Source organism: Neopsephotus bourkii, unplaced genomic scaffold, assembly GCF_033783945.1.
Source record: "Neopsephotus bourkii isolate Nb327-2 ecotype Australia unplaced genomic scaffold, CSIRO-AGI_Nbou_v1 NB_1234, whole genome shotgun sequence".
Lineage (NCBI taxonomy): Eukaryota > Metazoa > Chordata > Aves > Psittaciformes > Psittacidae > Neopsephotus > Neopsephotus bourkii.
In genome coordinates this window covers 4,619,321-4,645,365 of record NW_026901719.1, presented here as the reverse complement: position 1 = coordinate 4,645,365, position 26,045 = coordinate 4,619,321, and the positions used below count along the sequence as shown (strand labels likewise).

Below are 26,045 nucleotides of genomic sequence, written 5' to 3'. Positions count from 1 at the left end.
TGAACCCCGCAGCAGCGGCTCCGACAGTGAAACCCCTCACGGGCGCCTCGGATGAAGAACGGCGCCTCAGCCCAGCCAACCGGCCCGCCACCACCCTGCGCAGTGTAGGCCAAAAACGACCGAGTCTGGAAAACAACTAAATATGGACAGGCTTTGTCTCAGGAGCCCGCACCAGCCCGGCTGTCCGCGGTCACCGAACTCTCCCCCCGCCATCCGGCCACGGGGTGGGGCTGCCTAGCCACGGCCTCGACTAACTTGGTCCTGGCTGGGCCTTCAAGCGGCGCCACGCTCCAGCCTCTCGCCCGTGGCTCCGCTCCTCCGGACACCCTCCGCTGCGGCACCCCCCGCGGTGCGCCGCAGTTCGGCCCGGCCCGGCCCGGCCCGGCCGCTGAGGGGGACTGAGATCCGGGGCGGTGGCAGCCCCGCCTGGCGGTGGCGCGCGCAGGCGCCCTTGTCCGGGCAGGTACGAGCCCAGCGCCATGTTGTGAGCGGAAGCCGGACCCGAGCGGCGGGTCGGGGGGAGGGCGGAAGCGCGGCTCCGCCTGGTAGAGGGGAGGTAGGCGGGAGGAGGGACAGGCGGACGGACGGTGGCAGCGGGCTGCAGTCGCCGCAGGAGCTGCCGCTAGAGTCAGCCGGGGTGTCCCGCGCCCGTCGGAGGGCTTGCTGTCTGCCTTGCTGCCTCCGCCTCGGCCGCCGCCGCCGGGGTGCGGGAAAGCGGAGCGCGGAGGCTGCGGGAGCCGTGTAGAGAAGATGCCCCTCGCGCAGCTGGCGGACCCTTGGCAGAAGATGGCTGTGGAGAGTACGGCCGAGAGCAGCACCGAGGTACGGGGAGGTGGTGAGTTGTAGGGAAAGTTGTGAGGAGGGAACGGGACTCGGGTCCCCGCCGCTTAAGGGACGGGGAGAGTTTCACCTCGCTGGTGCTGGGGACAAGCAGAGCCGCCCGAGCCGGCGGGGGGCTGGGAGGGGGCCGGTGGAACGGCAGGCCGGCGGGGGATCGGAGCTCTGCGGGGCCACTCGGGTGGGCAGCGGGGGGAGCGCTGGTGCTGCCGCCCGCCGGCCCCTGTGCGCCGCTTCCTCTTCGGGCAGTGACTCACGGCCGAGACCGGCTGGGGCTCCCCTTCGCCGGTGCTCGGGGCGTGTTTCATGGGACCGGGCTGCTCCCGGCGCGCTCCCTCCCCTTCCGCCCCTTTTCCCGGGAGGGAGTAACCTGCTTCTGCGGCGGCGGGCGACTGGGGCGCTTTTGTTCCAGCGCGGTGTCTGGTTACTGTCACGGAGAGTTTCCTTTCTCCGGGCGGCCCCACCGCCTCCGCAAGCGCTGCCCGGGGTGGTGGGGGGCAAGAGCGTAGGGGCCTGTCCTCACCTTCCTCGGTGCCTTCGCCTTGCCACTGCTTCTGAAGCTGCCGAGGGCTGTCCCCGCCCGTGTGCCGCTGCCCCCTTATCTGAGCAGGATGGTGTTGTCGCTGCAGTTTCGCAAGCGTTTGGGAAACCGCAGGGACGTTTCGCATGGGTGAAGCTTTGTGCTTGGCGGCGTTTATGGGAACATCCCCGAGATGCAGCGCAGTGTGGTTTCCTGCTGTTGGTAGCAGGGAGTTGTTGATGAGCTCCTGCCCTTGTTGGGCAGGACGCGTGTCAGCTTTCCTAGGCTGAGGGAGTGAGAGCGACTGGGGGTTAGGTTCACGTGCATCCGAGACCATGGATGCCTTCATTTTCACTTTTTTTCCTACAGCGTACTACTGTGTTGGTTTGGATCTACGTAAACACTGCACCTACACAGTCAGTTGCGCTTGCTTCATAATTCCGTAGTAGTCCACAATGCAAGTGCTAGTTTGCGATCAGACTCCCATCTGAAAAGAAATAGCGTCCTCTGACAGTGCAGCTTCTACCTGAATCTGCTCCAGCTGATACGCAGCCAAGCTGTTACAAATGATGCTGATCTTGACCAGTTTGGACTCAGGCCAGCTCATGACAATTAGTCGCAAGGTTAGGACTTAGGAGGAGCAAAGAGAGGGACCAGTGCAAAGTTACTGCAGTACAGAAGTATTTGTCCTGATGATGTTTGTCTTGTCTTCCTTGTGCTTAAAGTGACTGCATCTCTGGGGGTCAGAAGAACCTGCAGTTCTGATCTGACAGAAAGATCAGTCTTTTAAAATCTTGCTAGTTACTGTAGTGAACTTTTAAATACTTGCCAGTTGTTCACTGACTTCTGAAGTGGTGATCTTAAATGTTTTATTTTCTTTTAATGGGGAGTAACTACAATAGTAGTGTGATGCTTGAGGGCGGGGGAGAAGATGGTAGGGGAGGTGTATCTGCAAGACTGCTTAGACTAATGATTCAGAGAAAAGATCTTCACTGTTACTTTAGTCTTCCATTCTCACTTTATGTAGTGCTTGTAACTTCAGTAATGGCATATATACTCTGGAAGGGTAACAAAATAAGTTACATTATTTGAAAAGTGTGTATATGCATGATTAATTATACTTTGTTACTTGTTTTAGCATATTTCAGTGGTCTAGGACCACTAACATAACATGAAACAACAGTGAGCTGACAGGTTTACGCTCTAAGGCCCTACTCTAGAGTCAACACTCTTCTTGAAAAGACCAAACTGCACCTGTAAACACTTTTCATATAACCTTCAAAAGGAGAAAGGTTTAGAAAGGTTGCCTACCTGAAGTGAGTCTTTAAGAAAAGATATTTTAGTGAAAATAGATAAGTTTAAGTCAAATACCTAAACAGATGATCTAAGTACATAACTTGCATTTTCAATTTGCATGAGTTGTGTTTTTCTGTATCGTAGCAGTATCCTTATTACAGACCCTATCCTGCAAGAGTATCCTTGGGCAAAAATATTTTTTACATCCACCTGGAAACTCTTTGTGATTTCAGTCATAGTTTGGTAGTAATAATACCTTTAGCTGTAATATTGAGTTAAAGACTTTCTGCTAACCTCTCAGATTTGCTGACACAGTTCTTGTAATTCCATGTGGATAACAGTGTTACAAATTATTGAGCTTTAAAAATTGGCTCGGGCACTTTCCTGGTCTCAACCTTGCAGAGTTTTTAACCAGAATATTTTTTTATTTGTTTGCCGCTGCGGTCTTGTATTTGATTTTACAGTGGTGCCACTGAGGAGGTGATTTGCTGTGTTCCGTGAGCAAATTTAGTAGGAGGACTAGAATACCTTTAACTAGAATGACTTTGGAAGACAGTATAGTTAACCATAACCAACTGCTGTAACTTAGGTGTACAGGAAAGCAGATCTGTAAAACATGGTCCTTAAGAAATAATGCAGAGAATTCCTTTAGGTGAAATATGGATTTACAGTCTTGAGAGATCAGTTGCAGGACTTCTCTTTCTACAGGTACAAATAGGTCAGTGATCAGCATTGCCTCTCCTACAGCTTTTTTCAATGTATAAAGTTGTTACACTATTTTTAAAATAATTTGTCTATATAATATAATGCATAAATTTGTTTTTAAAGTTTTCTGGTTTAGACCACACCACCCTTAAAAGCCTGTGAAATGATGCTGTCCTTTATTGACTAAGGGTCTACTCCACACTTCTAACAAGCATAGATGTGTTTTTCATGGTAAGAATGTGCCTGTTATTTCCAGTCATCTGCTTTCAAGCAGATTAAGTATTGATGATTTGAGTTTGTATTGGGATGCCTGAATAATTAGCTTCATCCTTTGATCTGTACTCCAAGCTATGCGTAATAATGTCAAGTGGAGGAGAATGAATACAGTTATGGCAGTTGAATTGTGAACACTAGTACACTGAAAGAACTGGGCATCATAAGAAGATGCTATTTACTAAGACTTTCTGGGAAATGTTTTTACCATCTATCTTTAGGAGTTTTAATTTAGGTGCTCTAAATTGGCAGTGGAGAAAGTTCAGGCTTTTTCCACTGCTCTTGACAGTAGATTTATGATTACCTATTTAGGTGTCTAAATAGGTGGTATGAATCCCCTTTTGCAGAATTCCTTGGTTTATCTTTTATATCCAGAAATAATTAAACCTTGCACAGGACAAGGGGTGCTAACATTTAACAGTGGCGCTGATGCTTTAAAGAATCAAAGAATCTGGTATAATGTCATTTTGCTATGTGATTCCATTCTGATGTCCATGTGACATTCTCTATGTCAATGAATACTTCTGGCATGAAATCTGAAATTTATGGGATGTCTTGCCATGAGTCTGTGGTTGCAATTGTCTCTTTATGTGTCTGTGTAATCAACGTTGTACTTATGTTCCATGGGACCAAAGGCTATATTTGCAGTCATTTCTAGTATAAGCAACACAGACAATTCAAAGCCAAGGTGAAAACACCTAAATGGGCAGGTGTTTGTGGATTTTGAAGACTAGCCTTTGTCTCTCCATTATAGGCAGAATTCTCTGCAGTACTTGGCTGTTGCATCTCCTGCATACATGTCAGTACAATATATTCTGAAGTCTGGGTTTTTCACGGATTTGTGGAGAGACATTTTCTTACAGTGGGTTAACAGTGGCAATTGGCAATTTAATTCTCATCTAAATAAATAATATACCCTGTATTCCACAAACTATGCTGTGATAGGGAGACAGATAACAGATGTTATATATATGTAAATACTGTCTTGAGAAACATCATCAGCATGAAAGGTGTTTAGGTGTGTGGGGTTTTTTTCTTTCAGATTTTTCAGATCCTTAATGGTACAATTTTACGTGCTCTGTTTTTTAAGTTAGCGTAATTCTGCTATGTGACACAGTGCTGATGTTGTGCTGCCACCTCAGTGGGTTAAGAGGAGGCAGGCCCTTTACCCTGCAGTATTCAGTACCTTCATGCAGTACTTTGTGTGCTACATGGCTCTTGGTTTCCTCCTGGAAGATGTTGAGTTTGACTTCTTGAATCATTCTGTTAGTTTTCTTATGACATCCGCAATTCTTAGCTTGTTATATTACTGTTCTTTATAGAGAAGGTAATATTTCTCACCACAGCTGGGACATTTAACACAAAGTAGATGTAAGCACATCTGTTGTTTTTTAATTGATTGTGATCTGTCACACTAGCTAGTTGGTTTTCATCTGAAACGCTTGACGTAGATTCATGATGATACGTAGACTAATAATTTTTTTACAGTAATTATTTCTACACATCAAAAATAATAGCTTTTTAAGTTGATTGGTCTTAACAGTTGGCAGACTTAATCAATTTAAGAACTCATTCCAGATACTGGTTTTGGGTTGTGGGGCTTTGTTTGGTTTTGGGGGTTTGTGGTTTGGTTTGTTTCCAAATATAATTCATAGCCATATTCCAGTGATTAAACTTTTAAGCAGTTTTTCAGGCAAGACTAAAAACTTGTAATTGCCTTTTCAATCTTGGTGACATTTAAAAGGGGAATCATTTAATGATTCCTGGATAAGTTAGAATATCTTCAGGGAGTTTTTAAGTTGAGACAAACTAAAGTGTTTGATTACTGTCAGTATTGTGCCATATGCTGGCGTACATGATACTTTACTGCTTATTCTCTCCTTATCTGAAATATGATTAAATGTGTTATCCATTGAAAACCACGGGGCAGGGAGGAAGGGGGCAGAACAGGGAGGACTGAAAGGGAGGAATCTTGTGTAACAGATGGGAAAATGAAGCTCAACAGTATAGTCACCCCATCTAGCCTCGTTCATGGAGTGTGTTCTCGCTAGGAGATGAGCTCCAATTTCCAGGGACCTAGGACAGTGGCTCAACCACAAAGTTACTGCTAGCTCATTCTTATCAATAACAGTTACCATATGTTCACTTTGATGCAAGGATCCCCCCTGTGGTATACTTAGGGCTCTATTTAACTCTTTTTTTGTTGTTGTTTTTTTGAATGAAGCAATTCAATTATGTAAGAAGTAGCACATGTCTTCTAAGTACATTATTATGGTCTAGGTCTCTTTTCTGACAGTTTCTAAGGTTCTATTTAATGAAATTAACTCAATTTCCATTTATTTAATTCCAAGCATTAATTTATTGGAACATGCTTAAGTATATACAGAAGGTGTGAAGAAATGGTATTTTACTGTGATTTTAAAATCACAGCAAAACATAGCATTGAGAAATAAAATCTTCATCCTGCAGGCTTAAAAGGTGGAGGTTTCAGGATGTAATCGGACCATTATAAATGTTATTTCTGTTATTCCTTACTTAGCATTGACTAATTTTGGCAATCATGTTAGAACTCAGACTTGCATGTTAAACAATTATTTTCACTTAATGAGGAGTCTTTCTCCTCCTGTCTTCTAGAGGTTGACAGTTGTTGTGTAGGCACCTTGGGCAACCTGAATTTTAGGAAATAGTGAAGTTGTTCCATAACTTAGTCTCCTTAGTTGAATTTACTAAAATAGCTAAATGACAAAGCGAGCATAAACAAGTAATGATTGACTTCAGTATCAAATTCTAAGCTCTGTCATTTATCATGCAAAGGGATTCTGAGAAACCGGCTCAAGTCTGTAAACCTCTCTGCATTGTAAGAAGCTGCAGGCACACAGCCTAGCTGTGCCCATCGACTGCCCCTGACTCATGGGGAAAGAAGCTGGTACATTTCCCTTGTCTGTGAAAGAGCCTAGGCAGGTGGAGGGCATTCTGGTGGGCCTGGGACAAATCATATTGTGCAAATACAGCCTTGGTAGTAAGACTGGTATACAACCAGGTACTGGAGTCACTCTTAGGATAATGTGTGCTAACAGAGAAGGAATATTTTTTTTGTGACTGCACCAGTGGTTGGATTTATTGAAATGATTTCTACATGTGTATTTCTTCTTTCTCTTTGGAACAGATGAAAAGAGAATATATGGTGTGTATTTTGTTTGGGATTTTATTTGTTTGGTTAGTTGGTTACCACTCTTCAAGTAGGGAACTTTTTTTTTTTTTCTTGTTGGCCTGGACAAAGATTTCATGATGCTATATATCCGGCATCTTGGGTAATGCCATGGCACTTGTCTGACTTCAGGCTTGACTAATTCAGAGAATTAAACTCACTGGGAGCTGTGAACTTTTCTTCTATAGAAGCGATGATAGCAGTAATTTTATTTCTTTAAAATACTCATATCTGTAAGTTTTTTAATTTTTTTCCAAAAAATTCAAGTTTTTAATACTTGTGTGTACTGTTTTTAACATAGTAGGCAAAATGGATGAGTGCAACCAGAACAGCTAAGGAAATCTAAGATGATGGCTCACTTCTGCTACTTACATATACTAAGTTTTAATTGGGTCAGGATTTACTTAAGTGCTTTGGATTGTTGTGGCTTCACAGCTCAGGAGTTAGGGGACAAGTTATTAACTCAAATCATATTAAATCCTTATATTTTAGTTAAGCAATAGAATAGATTGTGAAAACTCCATTACTGAAAATTTAAGAAGGGGATATACGTGAATGTCTTTATGAGCGATACTGCAGGAATGCCTTGGTGCACTGAGATAGATTGGATGACCCCTCAAAGTCTTCTCGGTCTATTTTCAACTGTTTTTCTGTGGACATACAGATTTTTTTCTCAGGCTAGCTTGCTGCAGCTTAGAATAGCAAGCTTGAGCATGTACAGTTTGAAAGGCTTTTATTGAATGTAGTTCCATGCAGCACCTTGTGTTGCTAACAGCAGATTTGTTATTAATGTTCTGGTAGGAATACTGTATTCTTTGCTGGTATGAAATAAGTCAGAAACATTGTTACAGCTTTACTCAATTCAAAGATCACATGGTTCTTGAGCTTTGTCAGTAGAGAGTCCCTTGAAAACAACAGTGTTAAGTGCTCAGATGTATATATGGCCAGAGTTTTAGTGACCAAATAATAATACTGAGAGTTCATGTGTGTTTTGAAATATTTTTTTGGCAGAGAGGCTACTTAAATATCCCAAAATAATCTAGCAATAGTCTAAACACAAAGCAGAGATGTTTTGGGGGTGCAAGAAGACATTAGGTGGTGTCTAACATTGAAGAAGCTTTGGGGATAAACTTATGTCCTTCAGAAAAAAAGTCCATTAAACTTTAGGAAAGAATGTAACATTCAGTAAGATCAAGTCCAAGTTAGCAGAACCTTGATTTGCAAACAGAATGCAAGAGTGGGGATGCTAAACTAAATAAAAAAACTTCAGGTGTATACTATTTGCAATATTATTGATGAAACTAACAGGAGAAATAGGGGGAAAATAGTACTACAGGAAACATGATCTGTCAATTTAATACTTAAATTAATATGGTCTAGATATCTGTAATAAACCTGTGTGATGCGAATGATGGGTACTTGGCATTACTATTAAAATAAGATATTCTGCACCAAGTTGGTAAGTTCAAATTGCTCTTAAGGATGGTTGTATTTTTCATACAATATTACCCAGGTGAGTCCAGTGTTAATCAAAAGGATAGGTGGAAATAGCATTCGTTTTCTTGTGCAGGTGCCCAAGATAGTACAGTTTTACCAGGTTGCTGAGATGAATTGTATCTCTTGCAGTAAATGTTGGAACCATAATTTAAAAAAAATACTTATAAGTGACATGAAGACTCCCAATCAATATACAGTGTAGAGTACAGGATATTCCCTGCTTCACAAAAAGTGGTTAATTGATTGTGAGTGGAATGTGGGCTACATTTCTGATGTACTTCTTTCTTACAAAGGATTTACTGTGGTTATATTTTCTTAACACCAATACCTTAACATACAGCACTACTTGCTACCTTTTGGTCCCTTTCAGTGTAGTAATTAATGACCATGCATTAATGGTTAAAAAGTGAAATAATCTGAAATTAAAAAAAAGTAAAAATAAATAAAAAACCAACCAACCAAATAAAAAAAACACCCCCCCCCAAAAAAAAAAAAACAAAAACAACAGAAAACCCACAAAAAAATCCACACATACAAAAAAACCCACCAACCCTCAAAAAATCCCCACAAAAACATGCTCAAACACCACCACCACCTTCTTTAAACAGTCTTTTTTTGCCAGGAAAATCGAGTACTTGATTATACCTTAAGAGTTCAGTGGGCTTAAACCTTTAATTTTTGATTGCTAGAAATACTGATGGTTCATTCTCTGTTTTGTAGTTGATTCTGTTTTGTGTCAGAGGTTCTGAGAGTTCATCCAGGGAACACTTGTGTACCACCTGCTTGATGCAGATTCCCTGATACTTATCTGTTTTATATGTACTTAGGAAACCTGTAGGATCAGTTTGTGTTCCTGTCCATGTGTCTTCAAGAAAACTGCCAGAACACAACTGTATTTAACTATTCATTTCTACCAACTTAGTGAAATGTGGCAACAGGTTTAAAAGCTTTCAGAGTCAAACCTGTAACTAACTTAACTATTTCCACTGGAAAACAGAATAGGAAGTAGAACTTAAATGGACTAGACAAGCATTTTGTTAGATTACCTTTGTAAAGCATATGTGTCATCTCTTCATGATGTAAATTGATTGCTGATGTGCTTAGGTGCAAGCAGAAATGTTCTATGGACCTTTTCTGTTATTTTTCTTATAGTTCTCTCTATGAAATATGTTCTACTCTTGGAGCCAGAGTGCTGGAAATACCAGCTCTTCAGTCCATTTTGCTTGCTTAGTGTCCCACTATGGGAGGAGTACAACTGAAGAATAATCAGGGTCTAGAGTCTTTTGAATTAGACCATGAGAAAAATATACTTAACCTTCTGTTATTCTCTGTTCATCAGACTATTTATTTCCAGTCTGTTATGTCCTTGACACATGCCCTTGAAGCTAGTTAAATACTAGAGGGAGCCTACACCTAGCAAAATGGAACTTAATTCGTTTGCTTGCCTCTTAAGCACGCTGCTGACCTCTGCTCCACAGTGGTTTTAATATTGCCACTACCAATACAGGAACCTTTTGGCTTTACATTTTAATTCATAAGGAAAACGGTACACTTTGTAATCTTTCTGAATACACAGCTGCATCTAATGGTATCATATACCATCAAACCATAAATCATACATGCATATTCTTCTTTATCTTACATGGCTTAAACTGTTCTGAGAAAAACTGGTTCTGCCATCCAGTGATTCCTTTAGCATAATCGTTGCTTGGGTAGACTTATTCAAAAAGATCTTGCTAATCCAGTGATCTGCCTCAGACATGACTGCATGGAGTACATGCTGATTGCTTGAGTTAGTTCCTAGCTCCAGTAATTGTGTTTGGAATTTGTTGCTTGAATTCAACTGAAAATTACCTGAAAGCAATGCAAGAAAACCAGATTGTGCAAACCAGTTCATTTGTGTTGCAGGAGGTTTTAATGTTTGTTCTTGGGTTTGTTTTTGTTTTCTTTCCCCTGGTTAACTGATGGAATGTGGAAAAAGTCAATGAGGTAGAAGATTAAGAACCTTTTTAAAAACAGAGGTTGGTCTCACATTGTTGCTTCAGAGAGGCTTGTTTCAAGTTTCTGATAGTGTGTTCACTTTCAACTATGTTTCAATTGCCTTAAAATAGTAAATGTGAAATCTTAAAGCTTATTGTGTAGTAAATTCTTATTTAACATGCAGTTAATGTATGTTGTTACCCAGCAGAATGTCTGCTGTAGCAGGAATCACTGTTTCTGAAAATCTGCATGTGGAGTCAGTTTAGAGCACATGGCTTTGATACGCAAATTGCCCTATTTTAGGCCCCAGAGTTTAACCATCATTAGTAGTTAGGACATTACAGACTTCTCCTTTCCAGCTAAAGTTAATTGTCTTGTTCTGCTGTTTTTCTTCTCATATTTTCCTATTGACGAGATACATTGGAAGCTGTCTTGTAGCATGAGCAGAATATAGAGATGTGTAGCTAAAATACAAATGTTAACATTATTTAAATATATGCCATAGATTAAAGGGAAACTATGTGACTTGTGGCCTTGATGGTACTGGTACATGTATACACAATATCCTTTCTTGTAAACAGGCTTTATTAAAACCACTCATTTCTGTTACTTAGCTAAGTTGGTATTTTTATGGTCTTCTATTTGGTATTTTCAACTTTCTGTATATCGTAAGGAAGGATAGTACAATATTCATTGCCTGTATACTGTAAGTAAAAGATGTTACAGTGAGGGGAATTTAGGCTTTTTGGAGCATCATCTTACCAAATTACTCTTAGAAGGTTGTACTGACTGCCCTTAACAGAGACCACTTATAAAGATTATATTCATCTCTGTAGTAAACTATAACATGTGCAGCTGATTTTTTACTGTTTGTCTGCCATGGAAAGATGACTGCTAGGGTAGGCTAGGGTTATACTAAAAGTCTCTAGTATCTTCCTGAAGCCAGTTAAGATGAGAAAATGGTAATGCTACCATATTCCAGAACTTTGCATTGGATAATTTAGCTTTATCCAGCTGCATCTTTTAGCAAGAGAATTGCTCAGGAGAAAACTTAGTAGAGAGCTGGTAATCATCTGAGATGGAACATTCACTGTGCTTGCAATATTTGAAAATTGGAATTCATACGTAGTTAGGACTTAATCTGTCCCTTCATATAAAAGAATCACCTTCAGCCATGTGCAAGATGGGAGACTGTATTAATCAGAATTTGTTTCAGAAAGATGCTAGGAAAGTTCCACACAAGAAATCCGCTGAAAATCTGAACTGTGTTAAGGGAGGTGTAGAATGAAGCTGAAGTCTCTGAGCAGCTTTTATTCACTTTCTAACATCTAGAAAATATCTATCCATACATGCATGCAACTTTAAGTAAATTAAGCTCTGAAAAATAGATCAATTAGGCTTTGTGTTCTCTAGGGGAAAAAATGCACAAATGAACTTAAATTCTGCTGTCTGTGTTAATGGAAAATGTTATGATTTTTAATAGTTTCTTATTTGTTTCTAAAACCATATTGAATTGATGTTAAGCATTAGGAGATGACTAAGAAGGTGATACCCTGTACTTAGGAAACAGATATTCTTCCTTACAACTTGGTAATATTCATGCTTGTTGTGTAAGCAAGGTTGTTCTCTTTCTGGGAAAACTGTCACTTAGAGGTTGTTGAAGTATAATATCACTGACAAAGAAAAGAAAGCATTTGTTGACCAACAAGATATTTAAGCTTTTTTTGAAATCTTTATGGCAAATTTCAAATTTAAAAGGCTACTTTTCTGCATGCCTTGTTAGAAGGCTTCTTAGAAAGATACAGAAAGTAGTAAATGGTGGTTAGTAAAATTAGTGTTGCATTCAAAGTTTTTATAAGGCTACAGCGTAGTTATTAATTTTCTTGAAGTAGTCATTGTAGAGTAAGGGCTGACTTGCTACATAAGCTCTTGCTCATAGAAAGAACCTGTTTATTTGTTCCTTGTTGTGGCTTTTTGATGTTCAGCCTTCATCAGGTTTAATTCTTTTGCAGAAGTTATAGTAGTGGAAAATAATGTCTAGCTGTGTAGTAGTAAGATCTCAAATGCCAGATTGTTTTGTATATTCTTACTATGACTTTATGTAGTTTGATAATACGTGAGGATCAAAGCAAGACTGGCATTGCATGCCAGCAGTATGTATTTACTTTCAATTACTTTTTTTGTAGAATATGGCAAAGAGAACACTTGATCATGTGCAGTAGCATGCTGTGAAAGCACATATGACATTTATTTCTCTACTTGAATTCATTTCTAGTAACTTGCTGTGTCTGGTTTTTACAGAACGGACAGCAAATTGTGGATGAACCAATGGGGGAAGATGATATCAACCCACAAACTGTGAGTAAAAGATGGTTGTTAATAAGATACATAGCACAGTGTTGTAGCACACTGGTATTAATTTACAGGCGTTTTGCCACTAATATTTGTTGTTCAGGTTTACTAGATGTGAAGTGCAATTTAGGATTCTATTAGTTTTGAGAGAGATTCTTTCTCACTCCCTTGCCTGTTTCAATATCCTACAGTTTGTTCTGATGATTTTTTTACGCTTTCCCTAGTATTTTTGTATGACATAAGCTCTCTGTAATATTTTTGTTACAATATTTTGTAATATTATTTCTTATGGAAAGCACAAAGCTGAATGTGGTGGAACTTGTAATGGAGTTGGTGAGATAATTTCTTAGTAAGATGTGGCTAGTTAAAGCATTCCTGAATAGGAAGGGAGGTTGAGCTCTTTTTAGCAAACCTTGAAAACAAATAGATCTTTTTTACTGTCCGCTTTTCCTAGTGACAGTGAGCAAAGCACTTCTGCTGGCTTCTGGTAGTTTTATCACTGCGTAGGTGAAAATATTTTACATCTATGAGTTCCAGAGTATGCTTTATTAATAGTTAAGGTTTCCGTCATGGTCATGTCACAACAAATGATTCTCTCGTGGTTAAATTCCACACAGATTCCGTTGCAGATGCATGTGTGCTTATTGTTTGAAATATGATTCTTGCAGCATGTCAGTGTACACCTTAGCTTTTCTGTTTCTATTTTGATGTGCAACATGTAACAGTAGCTATCACCTTTGTTTTTCCATACTGTTGTAAGATTTCTTGGCAGTATCTGTCTGAGCCCTTTAATTGTTAGCATTAGTTATTTCATATTTTCCTTATTGACCTACGTAAAACTAGGTTATTTGCATAATAAATCTTCATTATCCTGGAAGATTCTTTCTATCCGCTTTCTCTATAGAACTAAAAATGCTAAGGTAGAGGTTTAAGTCCTCTTCCTGGGCTTCTGGTTGAAAAGTTTAGATGTGTCACTTCAGAATGCATTCAAGATTAGCAAAGCTAGTCCATGGAGGCCCAGGGGTTTCTTAAGTTCTGTTGATGTGCACTCCAGCTTTCTCTTGTGATGATAATTTAGTTAAATCAGAGTGGAAGAGACCTTCTCTTCATTGGTTCAGAGCTGAAGCAGCTTAGGGCTTCAGAAGTGTTTGCATGGAGATAACTCAAGATGATAGCTCTAAGTATCAACTTTGATGGTGACCTCAGACCTGTCCCAAGCCTGAGATAAAATTCTAAATGCTGAAACATGCTTAGTGAAATTTTCATAGTGATGCAGTAGCCAAAAGCAGAGGCTGAACTACTAATGTAGATCTGTATTTGCTGTAAATCAGATCGGGACAGTAAGCATTGGAGACTTCTCAACTAATGCACTGTGAAGCACACATAGCAGTACAGTGGTCATTTTGACCTTGACCTAGCAAGTAAAGACAAAAAAATGAGTATCCCTTTTTTCTTCCTTCCTGTAACATCCCCACTCCCCCCTACCAGCTGTCCATAAACTCTAAAAGCTCATACTTCATATTTCTTCTGCTTTCAGCAGTCTTTAAGGGGTAAGTCAAAGGTGAGGAAGGACTTTGAAACTGGAGTTTCCATTGCTGTTGTTATTGAGGGGCATTAATCAAAGGAATTCTTAACCTAGGCTTCTCGAAAACAGTGGTTGCTGCTAAAAAGATCATCACAGGAAAGTCCACTGATAATATCTTTAAGTTCCTTATCTTCATGTCAAACTTGCAGTTTACAAATTTCATAATGTGAAGATACCAGGGAGTTCAGGATTCTTATTGTGATGCCTGTGACTTTTTCTCAGATGTGGAGGCAACTTCAGTGTTTACATGTAGTTTTGCATCAGTTAGTTGACTGTTAAGACTAGTGATAAATGGCCTTACCAATAAAATGGAATTTTTGGAACTCTATATGTAGTTGAAATTCAGGTTTCTATGCTGACACTGCATATTGTGCAAACTTCAGCTTGTGATTAGATGGTCAAAGCTGTTTACATATATGTAACATAGATATAATTGAAACACAATTGCAGTTTCTGCTGAAGTTGTGGACAGAGCAAGTTTAGAAAAACATTGAATCAGCCAGGTTGGAAAATAAGATTATCAAGTCCACCTGTTCCCCCAGGACTGCCACCACCAGTAAACCATGTCTATAAATGCCTCATCTACAGAGTTTTTGAACACTTCCAGGGAGTTATTTCACCACTTCGCTGTGCAGCCTGTTACAATACTTGATCACCCTCTATGTGAAGATTTTCCTAATATCCAGTCTAAACCTCCCCTGGCACAGCTTGAGGCCATTACCTCTTGTCCTGTCACTTGGAAGAAGTGATCAACCACCTCCTTGGTGGAGTTAACCTTTTCTGTACTTGTCTTCAAAAATACCTATAACACATGTAGCACTTAAACTGATAGGAAAATTAGGAGATTAAAAGCCTGCACTATATAACTGCTTTTGGTTCCTCCTCATAACATGCAGGGCTCTGGTATCTTAACACAGAGTGAATAAACAAAGCAAGTGCTGACAAATGACTCTAAAGTAGTGCAGTGTTAAAGAGTAAGAAAGGAAAAATACTTTTGTGGAACTGTGGCCAGTGGATATTCATGCTGGAGTAGTCTGCTCCTGAAGAACTGAACTCTGTGGAAGGGCCTAAGCTGGAGCAGTTCTTGAAGAACTGTAGCTTGCGAGACAGACCCACGCTGGAGCAGGGGAAGCTGTGAGGAAGAAACAGCAGAGTGTTACAAACTGACTGCAATTCCCATTCCCCAGCCTATCTGTAATGCTGGGGTGGGAGGAGGTAGAAGAATAGTGTATGAAAGAGTGAAGTTCAGCCTGAGGAGAAGGGGGAGGGTAGAGAGAAAGGTGGGTTTAGTTTTGTTGTTGTTTCTCACTATCATATTCTATTTTTAATTGACAATAAATTAAATGAACTTTTACCCAAGTTGGGACTGTTTTGCCTGTGACAGTAACTGGTGAGTGATTTCCCTGTTACAAGCTTTTCTTCACCTTATTTTCTTCTACTTGGTGAAGATTGTTTTAGCTTTTTAATGCCTTAGACCAGTACTTTAGGAACAGAACTTACTTTGCATTTATTTTTAGGTTGTACTGAGTAAAAGGTTGCTAATAGTGATAAATTATTTTTTTTTTTTAAACAAAGTTACTATGGCTGCTCAGTCAGTTACAGCTGAAAGCTTGCCTTTGATGTCTGTTGCCTAATAAAATACTACTTCATAGAATCATAAAATAGTTAAGTTTGGAAGGGACCTTAAGATCATCTAGTTCCAACCCCCCTGCCACTGACAGGGACAAATCACACTAAACCATGTCACCCAAGGCTCTGTCCAATCGGGCCTGGAACACTGCCAGGGACAGAGCATTCACAACTTCCTTGGGCAACCAATTCCAGTACCTCACCACCCTTACAATAAAGAGCCTTCCTCCTTATCTGCATGAAATTCATCTGGGATGTGATATTCTGTCAGTGTTTTATATCTATGTTGGTGCAAGATAAAGATGAATTTTAAATTACCACTGAAATTCACTTAAGTTCTTCTGTTTGACTTTGCACTTAAGTGGACTTAGAGCACTACGTGGTCACTGATTTAGTAAATTTCTCAGCTGTAACTGAGGACAGGAGAGTGAACAGGCCTAGCATATGGTATCACATTGGGTAAGAAGACAAAATATTTTGGTAGGCGTGTAAGGTATGCAAGTGTAGGGTAGAGAGTTGCCATTGTTCTGTGGAGGTAGAAAAAGGTGAAAACTTGAAATACTACATCCTTCTGTAGTATTGTATATGTGAATAATGCAAATCAGTTAAGAAATTTGAAATAAATATTGAAGCCTGGTATAGTCCTGTCTACATAGGAACTCTCTCTAGTAGTCTATGTATCAAAATATATATTTCATTTTATTACATCCCTGTTCTTTTGGTTAAAAATAAAGTTAATTGACAGGAGAATCTGAGTTGTATACCTTTGATTCAAATTCAGTAGTTTTTATTAAGTAAAGCAGGAGCTATTATGGTATTTCTGATGTGTCCAAGATCCTGTATGCTTCAAAGTTTTGCTCCTCTTAAAAAAATATATCATTCAGTATTTTAGTTTTATTACTATCTGACTTTATGGGGTTTTTTTTATGACTTTATATATCTCGTAAATGATCTGAGTACAGCATGAAATAAATGTAATAACAAGTAAACAACTGACTGAAGGTAGACCTAATGTGAAAGTTTAAGTGAGCATTACTGAAAGAGAGGAAGCTGTTTAAAGCCTTCGCTACTTTTCTCAGTCTTGTGCTGTCTGCCATTGCTTTCTATATCTCTGTGTCCATAGAAATTGAGTAAATCAACTGGGAAAATTGTTTTAAGCTCTCACAATCATGGTGCATGCTTTACTACTACATAAAGCTAACCAGAAACTACAGCTAGTCTGGCAAGTAACTTCCCATTTTGTATGTATGTGAAGAGCATATAATGTGTGCTGTGTTCTTGTTACACTCTGTTATCTGGATTCAGTTTAGCTGTTAAGATGCTTATTACATCAGATGTACTATCATTGCACTCTACTAGCTTAAGCATAATTATTAAACAAAAATATTAGGTTCCAGGAGTTTGTGAAAAATTGTTTTCAGTAATACTTTGTCAGTTGCAGAAAAAACTTGGGCATATTTATTTTTGGTAACCTGCAAGACTGAAGATTACTTTTTTTAGTACAGGCAGGAGTATTTCAAGCTCAAACAACTGGGATAAAAAAGTAAACCCTCTCTCCAGTGGAGGTGGTTGCATGATATTATTGCACTTCTTGTGTGCTTTGGTAAAACTTTAAACAAAACCCTACTTTTAAATAAGCAGAATTTATGCATATGTAGAATTAAATAGAGCTAAAGCAAAAAAGCAGTATATTAAAATATGATCTGGATGATGAAAAACGAAATCTTGGTAGCTGTCATTCTCTTACTAAAATTATGTAAGATCACCTAAGACTGTAGTCAGAGGCTAGTCAAAAGGTGTACTGTAAGAAATGCTTGCAAAGAGAAGTTAGTAGTTAAAAATACATTATTGCATTTATTTTTCTCTAGTAGAATTCAAATAAAGCAACTGTTTGGAGTCAGGAGAGATGACAATTATGACCTTTGCCCTGCCAGTCAGTGTTTTAATAGAAGAGCTAAAAAGGACATGGATCTGTTGGAACAAGTCCAGAGGAGGGCCACAAGAATGATCAGGGACTGGAGCACCTCCCATATGAAGATAGGCTGAGAAAGTTGGGGCTGTTCAGCCTGGAGAAGAGAAGGCTGCGTGGAGACCTCATAGCAGCCTTCCAGTATCTGAAGGGGGCCTATAGGGATGCTGGGGAGGGACTCTTCATTAGGGCCTGTAGTGATAGGACAAGGGGTAATGGGTTAAAACCTAAACAGGGGAAGTTTAGATTGGATATAAGGAGGAAATTCTTTCCTGTTAGGGTGGTGAGGCACTGGAATAGGTTGCCCAAGGAGGTTATGAATGCTCCATCTTTGGCAGTGTTCAAGGCCAGGTTGGACGAGGCCTTGGGTGATATGGTTTAGAGCAAGGTGTCCCTGCCCATGGCAGGGGGGTTGGAACTTGATGATCTTAAGGTCCTTTCAAACCCTAACTATTCTATGATTCTATGATCTTGGAAAAGTCTTTAAGATACATTGAAAAAAACCAGTTTTAAGCACATGGGCAATATAGTCTCTGTGGAATCACTGAACTTGGTCAGTCAGTAGTAATAATGTTGAGATTCTATATTATATTATGCATGTGTACTGTACAATTTATCATGAATCCCGAAAACACTGGTCAGCGTGGATTTTGGGCACAGAGGTGTCAAGGACAGGGAGAACATCTTCCCGTTACTCTGGCAATAATACTAAACTCAGAATAATCTGGGGTAATCTTATTTGTTTTGTCACGATCCATGAAAGTAACAGGTAAGAATGTTAAAATGAAGTAATTCAGAAAAAGAAATATTAAACTGACAAATACTTAAAAATTTGAGAGACTCATTTTCAGTTTCATCTCAGTTTTAGTATTATATCATTGTACTAGTGTGAACTCTTAGTTTCAAAAACTTTGTTTGCATTTTGGCAGGTTGAAGCACTGTTTCAGGACTGCTCCAAACTCTTGTTGGATATTGCTGTTGGGGTGCTCAGTAACAGTTTCCAGTTACAGGAATAATCATGAGTATTAACATGACAATCAACATTTCTGATGATTGTTTTGATATGTCTTCCTTTTGCTGGTATAACCTTTATATACATTTATATACATTTCAATTTTCTGTTTGCATATTTCTGTCAGTTTTGGGATTTAAATTCTTGGCTCATGTGGTAGAGCATAGCTGGAATTTCTTTAATATTACAGAAATGTTTGGGTTCACAAATATCCATAGACTGTTTGGCATTTCACATTTTTTACAGACCGATCCTTAATTTTAGCTGAGACAGCTACATGTATAGCTTATCAGAAGTTAAAGTGACAATTTAACATTTCTGCAATTTTACTGCAGATGATGTATACAGCCAAGTTATTCTTTCACATTGCTTACACATTCTTGAATGTGTAATTAGTGTCTGTTTATATGCAAATCAGACTGAGAAGGCTTTCTTTAAAGCCATAGCAATGCAATTGTTTGAAACCAAAATACTACATAAGTGAGTATACCACTATGTTCCTTGTTGTGTAGTAAGTAGTAGTTTCTGTTAAAGCTAGGCGATAACCTGGCCATGTGATGAGTTGGTGTCCACTGTGTAGTGAAGGAAACAATACAAATACAAAACTCAGATTTGAAGGTCCATAATTCTTACATTCCTTCTAATATATCCAACTAAATATACTTAAGTATACATATGCATGTATTCCATTGTATTTTGCATACAAATAACTTGATTCTTAAACAAGTAAGTTTCTCATTTACATCTGTAGAACTTGAATCTGCTTATTCTCTTCTCAGTGCCTGGATTTTCCTTTGTTAAAGGCAGTATACCTTTTTCCCCCTCTAATATAATGAAATTGGAAGTTCATTGTCTTCCAAAGCACTGTGCTGTGCTGCACTGTGGATGAATTTTCCTAGAAACAGTGGAGTGCATGCATCTTACCTGTGTATGAACAGACTTAATGGTCCTCTCATAAGAAGTTACAGAGTCATTGTGACCAGTGCAAACCTTTTAGTCTGATAAATTATCTGTGAGATACCAAACCCATATAAAGAAAGCAACCTCTGGAATATTTTTTATTTTTTTCCCTGCCAGGATGTAATCAGGTGTTTAGGAAGGGTTATAGCAAAACTCTCTTTACTGATGTCTTCTAATGGATTTTGAGTGGCTCATTTTGTACTTAGTGTTTTAGGTGCAGTGTTCTTCCTGGATCTTGGTCAGAAAATTGAGTAATTTGAGAGTATAAGCAACATTCGAAGTCAAGCTGCTTTCTTGTTACATGAAAACAGATGGGAGCCCTGAAAAGCCTGTAAACTAACAGATGGAAGCTGCCACACCTCCTCATCAATAGAGTATTGCTGCTTTGGCTATACAAACATTTATTATGAAGAGAAGTATATTATGCAGCTTCTGAAAACTCCAAAAAGTAGCCCTCTTCCTCAGCTGTTGAACTTCACCAAATGAGTGTTCTTCTTCAGTTCTTCTGTGTACTCCATTTTTGTGTTTTCCAAATAATTAAAGGCAATATGTACTATAGAGCCTTGCTTGCCTAGCAGCAGACAGGCTTAATTTGCATTATTACACTTCTTGGCCTGAGGGTATTGAAAGATTATGGACTCAGATGAAATGCTTCAACTTTTTTTGAGTATGTGTAAAAGTGTGCAACCCACTGTGGTGTGCACAGTTTATTCAATAAAACCTATGGATTCCTACATATCATGTACTGCCTTGAGAGTTTCTCCAGCATCTTTCAGTTCTCACTGTGGAGGCTGTAAGCTCCATTCTCTTTTAATGTCTGCACAGCAAATCTGATGACACTTTCTCTTCATTTTCGTAACTTCAGAGCATTGATATATGTATTTTTGTACTGGAGGGGAAGTGCATTGTGCAAGTGGAGTTCTGCAACTGAGAACTGTTACTGGCAGGCATAGCAAATTCCTTTTGTTATGGAGACAGTTGTGATGTGTGATAAACATGTATAATACAAATCCTTTTCAAAGACTTCAAGGTAAGGGGAACAATTTGCTGGAGCAATTTGTCCTTGTTATCACAGATTTCCCTGTTGGGGACTGCTGCCCTCTAACCTGTCTCTTCCTCATACGAAGGAATATTTAAAAGGGCAAGCTCTCTTCTCAGAGATTCTCAAAATGAATTATGTAGCATATATCTTAATGTTTCTGATCGGCTGGTAGTGCTCTTTGGGAACCATGCCGCCTCTATTCTCCCAGAACACAAGAAATTTCTTCCACCTGCTGCGGACCCATGCTAGTCATAGAAGAACTATTGTTGTGCAATAACCCCACTGACCCCTAAGCACTGTGCTTTGTATTTTGCTAGAAGGTCACATAAAAGATTTTGGAGAGCAGTAGTCAGTAACTGTATGAATGTTTCAGTTGAAATGTTTTATTCCTGTCACCCTTACCAGATAGAGCTTATCTGCAGCAGAATAAACTCATATAACTTTACAGCAAAAGGGGAAGAAAATGGTTATTTACCCACAGCATCTTTTCATCTTTAAGCAACATTGTAGTTAGTGTAGGTCTTACCAGTTAGCCTCTATTTCTGCCTCTGGCTGTCCTTGCTACCAGAGAGTTTAATTTAGTGACTCGGAGATTGCTGCTCACTCTGTTTTTAGTGCACTCATACATGCTGTTGACAAGGTAAGCTAGAGAGCTTGAATGGTCTATCATTTATTTATTTAAATTTGGCTTAAGTCTTCAAAGTGTAAACAACTATATTGCTGTTAAACTGCAATTCTTGAGAGATTTCAGAGGGATGTATCTGGAGGTTTATTTTTTCTCTGCATTTATAGAAATGTAGAATCACAGAATAGTTAGGGTTGGAAAGGACCTTAAGATCATAAAGTTCCAACTCCCCTGCCATGGGCAGGGAGACCTCCCACTAAACCATGCCACCCAAGGCTCTGTCCAACCTGGCCTTGAACACCGTCAGAGAGGGAGCATTCACAGCTTCCCTGGGCAGCCCACTCCAGTGCCTCACTACCTTTACAGTAAAGAACTTCTTTCTTATATCCAACCTAAACTTCCCCTGTTTCAGTTTGAACCCATTACCCCTTGTCCTATCACTACAGTCCCTATTTATGAGTCCCTCCCCAGCATCCTTGTAGGCCCCCTTCAGGTACTGGAAGGCTGCTATGAGGTCTCCACGCAGCCTTCTCTTCTCCAGGCTGAGCAGCCCCAACTTTCTCAGCCTGTCTTCATATAGGATGTGTTTGAGCCCCCGATCATTCTTGTGGCCCTCATCTGGACTTGTTCCAACAGTTCCGTGTCCTTTTTATGTTGAGGACATCAGAACTGCACACAATACTCCAAGTGAGGTCTCACAAGAGCAGAGTAGAGGGGCAGGATCACCTCCTTCAACCTGCTGGTCACGCTCCTTTTGATTTTATCCAATCAAATGAGGTAGTTTGGAGGGTTATCTCTTTTAGCTTCTTGTGCAGGAAGAAGTACTGTATTTTGCCACACTTTCCCTTTGGTACAGAGTCACTAGATGGAATCACCTGGATCTGTTTATAGCTGAGTACTTCTGTATACCTTAGACTAAATATTGTTATTTGCCTTTATTTATTCTTTGAAGAGAAACCTTTTTGCCCCATATTCTAATAGTGCATGCGCTGTGTAATTCAGTGGTTTGAGTCAATATGAAAAAAGCTAGAGTCACTGTTAATATTCAGAAAAATACGCTCTCTACTAAATCTAAAGAGAGATCAAATAAACTTCATCTCTAGCTGTTTGAAGTAATGAGACTGAATTCTCATAAACATTTGAAGTTGGTTTGTTTTTGTTTTTAAACATTGAATGAAAGCTTATGTATATTTATTACTTTAAGACATTTTTTGCTCTGTACAAGCGATGTAATATGGTGTCTAAGTCAGATATTCGAGCTGGATGATCCAATTCAAATAATTTCTACAGTCTGTCTTGGCCTAAGCCCTTTAACATCTGTATAGCATTTTCTATGTGGAGTATTTCAAAGGGCTATGAATGGGGTCAGTTGGTCCTCCAACAACACTAGTAAATAAAAATAGTCATTAAGCATACACATACTGCATTCTCTGCATTGAAGTCTAAAAAATTTGATATCTGTTATCTTAGTTTGTGAAATAAAAATCAATAAAAATACTGTTACCATGTTTAGGACTTAAAAATAGTTGCTGTTCTGCTTAACTAGTGAGATGTTGCATAGTAGCATGATTTCTGAAATAGATGTTGATGGTTTTTGTTCTTTTCTGGGAACCAAGAATAACTTACTATCTGCAGCAGCACATTGCTATCAGTCAATCTGCGCTAAGTTTCCTGTGATGATCTGTACAGCATCAGCAACATGAGTACCACTGCTGCCCAGTTTAAATTTACCACAGGCAGGGAGAAGAATCAATCTGTTTTCTTTCTTTTTCTTTTTCTTTTTTCTTTTTCTTTTTTTTTTTTTTTATTTCCCTTCTCTCTCCCCACCCCCCAACTGTGTCTGACTCGCCTGACAGGAAATTTTCTAATTGCCGGAACAGCTGGTCACAGCAAAAACGTCAGGATTGGTCTTCCCTGTTAGACTTATGATCGCTCAGTCAGAAAATCTAAACATCATGGTCTCTTAGTCATGTTTAAGTTTCTGGCTCTACGTGCTCGTTCTGTTCGGGTGAGCTTAGTTTCTTATTTAAAAGAATAAGGGGGAAAAGGGGACATTTTATTTTAATTAAGCTTCTAATTTCAAGGCAGCTGTAGTCTTTTGCTGCTTTGGGATCAGTACTGTTTGAATACAAATCCTTTTGTATTTTCTTAAAAAAAGGCTTGTATTGTGCTCACGTTTTGTACTTGGTTTTGGGGTACCTGTTGATAATTTAGCCTGGTTGGGAAATGCTTACCTGCATGTAAATACTGTAAAGCTTACTTTGTTTTTTCCTCCAGAAGTATATGATCTTAGGTGTATGTTAAATTTTCTCACTGAATCTAGTGTCATTAAAAATGTTTACATTTTTAAAAGTAATACTTAGTGGTTATTTTAATAGTTACATTTTCATGTAGTGCTTTAAAGTGTGAAGTATGGTTATGTGTAAAGTGACAGTTAAAATAACTCAAGCTTATTAATATTTTAAATTTACTTCTGAAAATGGTCCTAGGAATAGCGACACCCTTGCTTTCTAATGTTATTGTTATTTCAGCTTTTAAATAATAATTTAGTCATAGCAGACATTTAATTTGTATAATTTGTCTTGTTGTTGAGCATAGATTTAAACATAAAAGGGTTTTCTGAAGTTGAGAAAAAACTCTGTTGGAGAAATGTGTTATCTTGAGCACTGCTTGTGAGCTGTTTAGCAATACGTGTGAACATGCAATGTGATAAAGCATTTGATTGTTAAAATTTAAGTCACTTTTAATGTTTCCCCTCGTGTAAGTCTGCAAGTACTTTCCAGTGAGTGGAATTAAAAAAAAAAAAAAAAAAAAAAAAAGACACACCTAACCCCCCAAACCCCCTTCAGTTGTATTGTCTTAACATCTTAAGTGAAGCAGGGCGGCTAATTTATAAATAAAAGGGGTAGCAATTTAACACCTACTAGCCTATGCACTGGTTTAAACTTTGCAATGTGTGTTAGAAAATGAAATTTAATTTGCTTGCTGTAACTGAAACACTGAAACAAGACACGTATGTAAAACAATAGAATGTTGTGTTCATTGTATACAGTGTTTTTTTTAATGTAAACCTTGTTAAATAAACATTTATCAGCTCCTAGTCCTGAATTAGCGTTCTTTTCCACAGGCAATATGAAAGGAATATCTTAGAATTTTCTGATTAAAAAAAATAATAAAAAAGATATTGTTTTATCTACCTGTAGCAGCTTGATTATATTAACATTCTGTTGATTTTAAAATGCTACACAGTGCAGACCAAACTAAGGGGTTTCACCCATATAGAAGTTAATTTAGGCTATTATCTCAGTCAGACAGGAGTTGTTGCTTCCATAGATAAGTGCTGATTATGTTCATGGAGTCCTTAAAAAAATGTGATTTTTATTTTTTATTTTTTTTTAACTGCAGTGCTCTGAAACGTTAGTGCTTACAAGGTAGGAACAAATTTACACTGAAGCTACTGGGAAATGAAAGTTCCACCCAATGAGTATTTTTTTCCAAGGCTGACATGCAGTTTAGTTCATAAGATAATTCTGTTGTGTTTGATCAAGAGAGACCTGCGATACAAATCTGCTTTTGGTGACCAACGCTGAGGTTTTACATGGTAACAGAAATTCCTCAGCTTTACCTGCTAAACGGCCTACTGCTCACAGTTCTTTATGGAGTCCTACTTATGGCTGGGCCTTTGTGTTTTCATTCTGAGGAGGGAAAGCATCTTCAGAATTATCCTCCCAGTTTGGCCAGCTTATGTTTATCCAAAGGGCCTCGTCTATCCTTTGAGTTGTTGCTCTGGGACAGGACTTGCTCTTCAAACTACTCTCTTGCTTCATCCGTAACACCAAACGAATGGGAAGAGTTTGGCTGTGGTAACCAGGTTTGCAGTTTTCATTATGTGAGTTGGCTACCTGGAATAAATGTGGACGTAGACATCCTTCTAGATCTTAAAACTGTTGTAGTAGAAAGCCAGGAATGTGAAAGAGTAGAAAGTCTGGAAAGTAAGGAACAAATACATAAATACAGTGATTTTTCTTTATTATCTCCATGCATTATTTTTCTCTTAGAGACTTAACAAATTAAGAATAAAAAGGAAACCCTGAAACTAAACATTTGAAAAGGGTTTGCTTTTAGGAAATCTTGTTTTCTGTCAGGTGAAACAATAGATTCTGTCTGCAACAAGTAATTTGATGTCAGTTGAAAGTGCTTCTTTTAAAAAGATGGGAAAACTTAACAAAGACATAAATTATGGAAGCCTGTATTTATGACTTCAAATGTCCATGTTAATTACAGCTTACTTCTGCTGTAGTCTTGTTTTTCTTTGGTACTAGTATAAAACAGACAACATAAACAGAATACCCTTAAGTCAGCTTGACTTAATTTTATGCATGGCAGTGCTTGCTTTTTGTTGTATTAGAATAATTGCTACTTCAAAAGCAGCATTTTTAATCAGCTTTATAGAACACTTGTTTGTGTATGAACATTTAAGTAATCGTTAGTTCTATTAAGTGACTCAAATTGAATATTAGTCAAAAATATGGGGAATGTTGTGGGGCTTTTTCAA

At 38.9% G+C, this 26,045-nt stretch overlaps 1 protein-coding gene across 4 annotated transcripts in view; it reads left to right on the top strand.

The window, feature by feature from the left end:
- Positions 1 to 543: 543 nt before the first annotated feature.
- The window catches only part of RPS6KA3 (ribosomal protein S6 kinase A3), a 77,472-nt gene continuing 51,970 nt past the window's right edge, over positions 544 to 26,045 (top strand). For 2 of the 4 annotated variants that reach the window (XM_061364572.1, XM_061364571.1), the window contains exons 1-2: positions 544 to 822; positions 12,618 to 12,674. In XM_061364572.1, the coding sequence (XP_061220556.1) occupies positions 751 to 822; positions 12,618 to 12,674 (129 nt within the window). In that variant the 5' untranslated portion in view covers positions 544 to 750. Of the gene's footprint in view, positions 823 to 12,617; positions 12,675 to 17,428; positions 17,448 to 23,346; positions 23,499 to 26,045 lie in introns of those variants that run through there. The other 2 variants (XM_061364573.1, XM_061364574.1) reach the window with 2 other exon arrangements.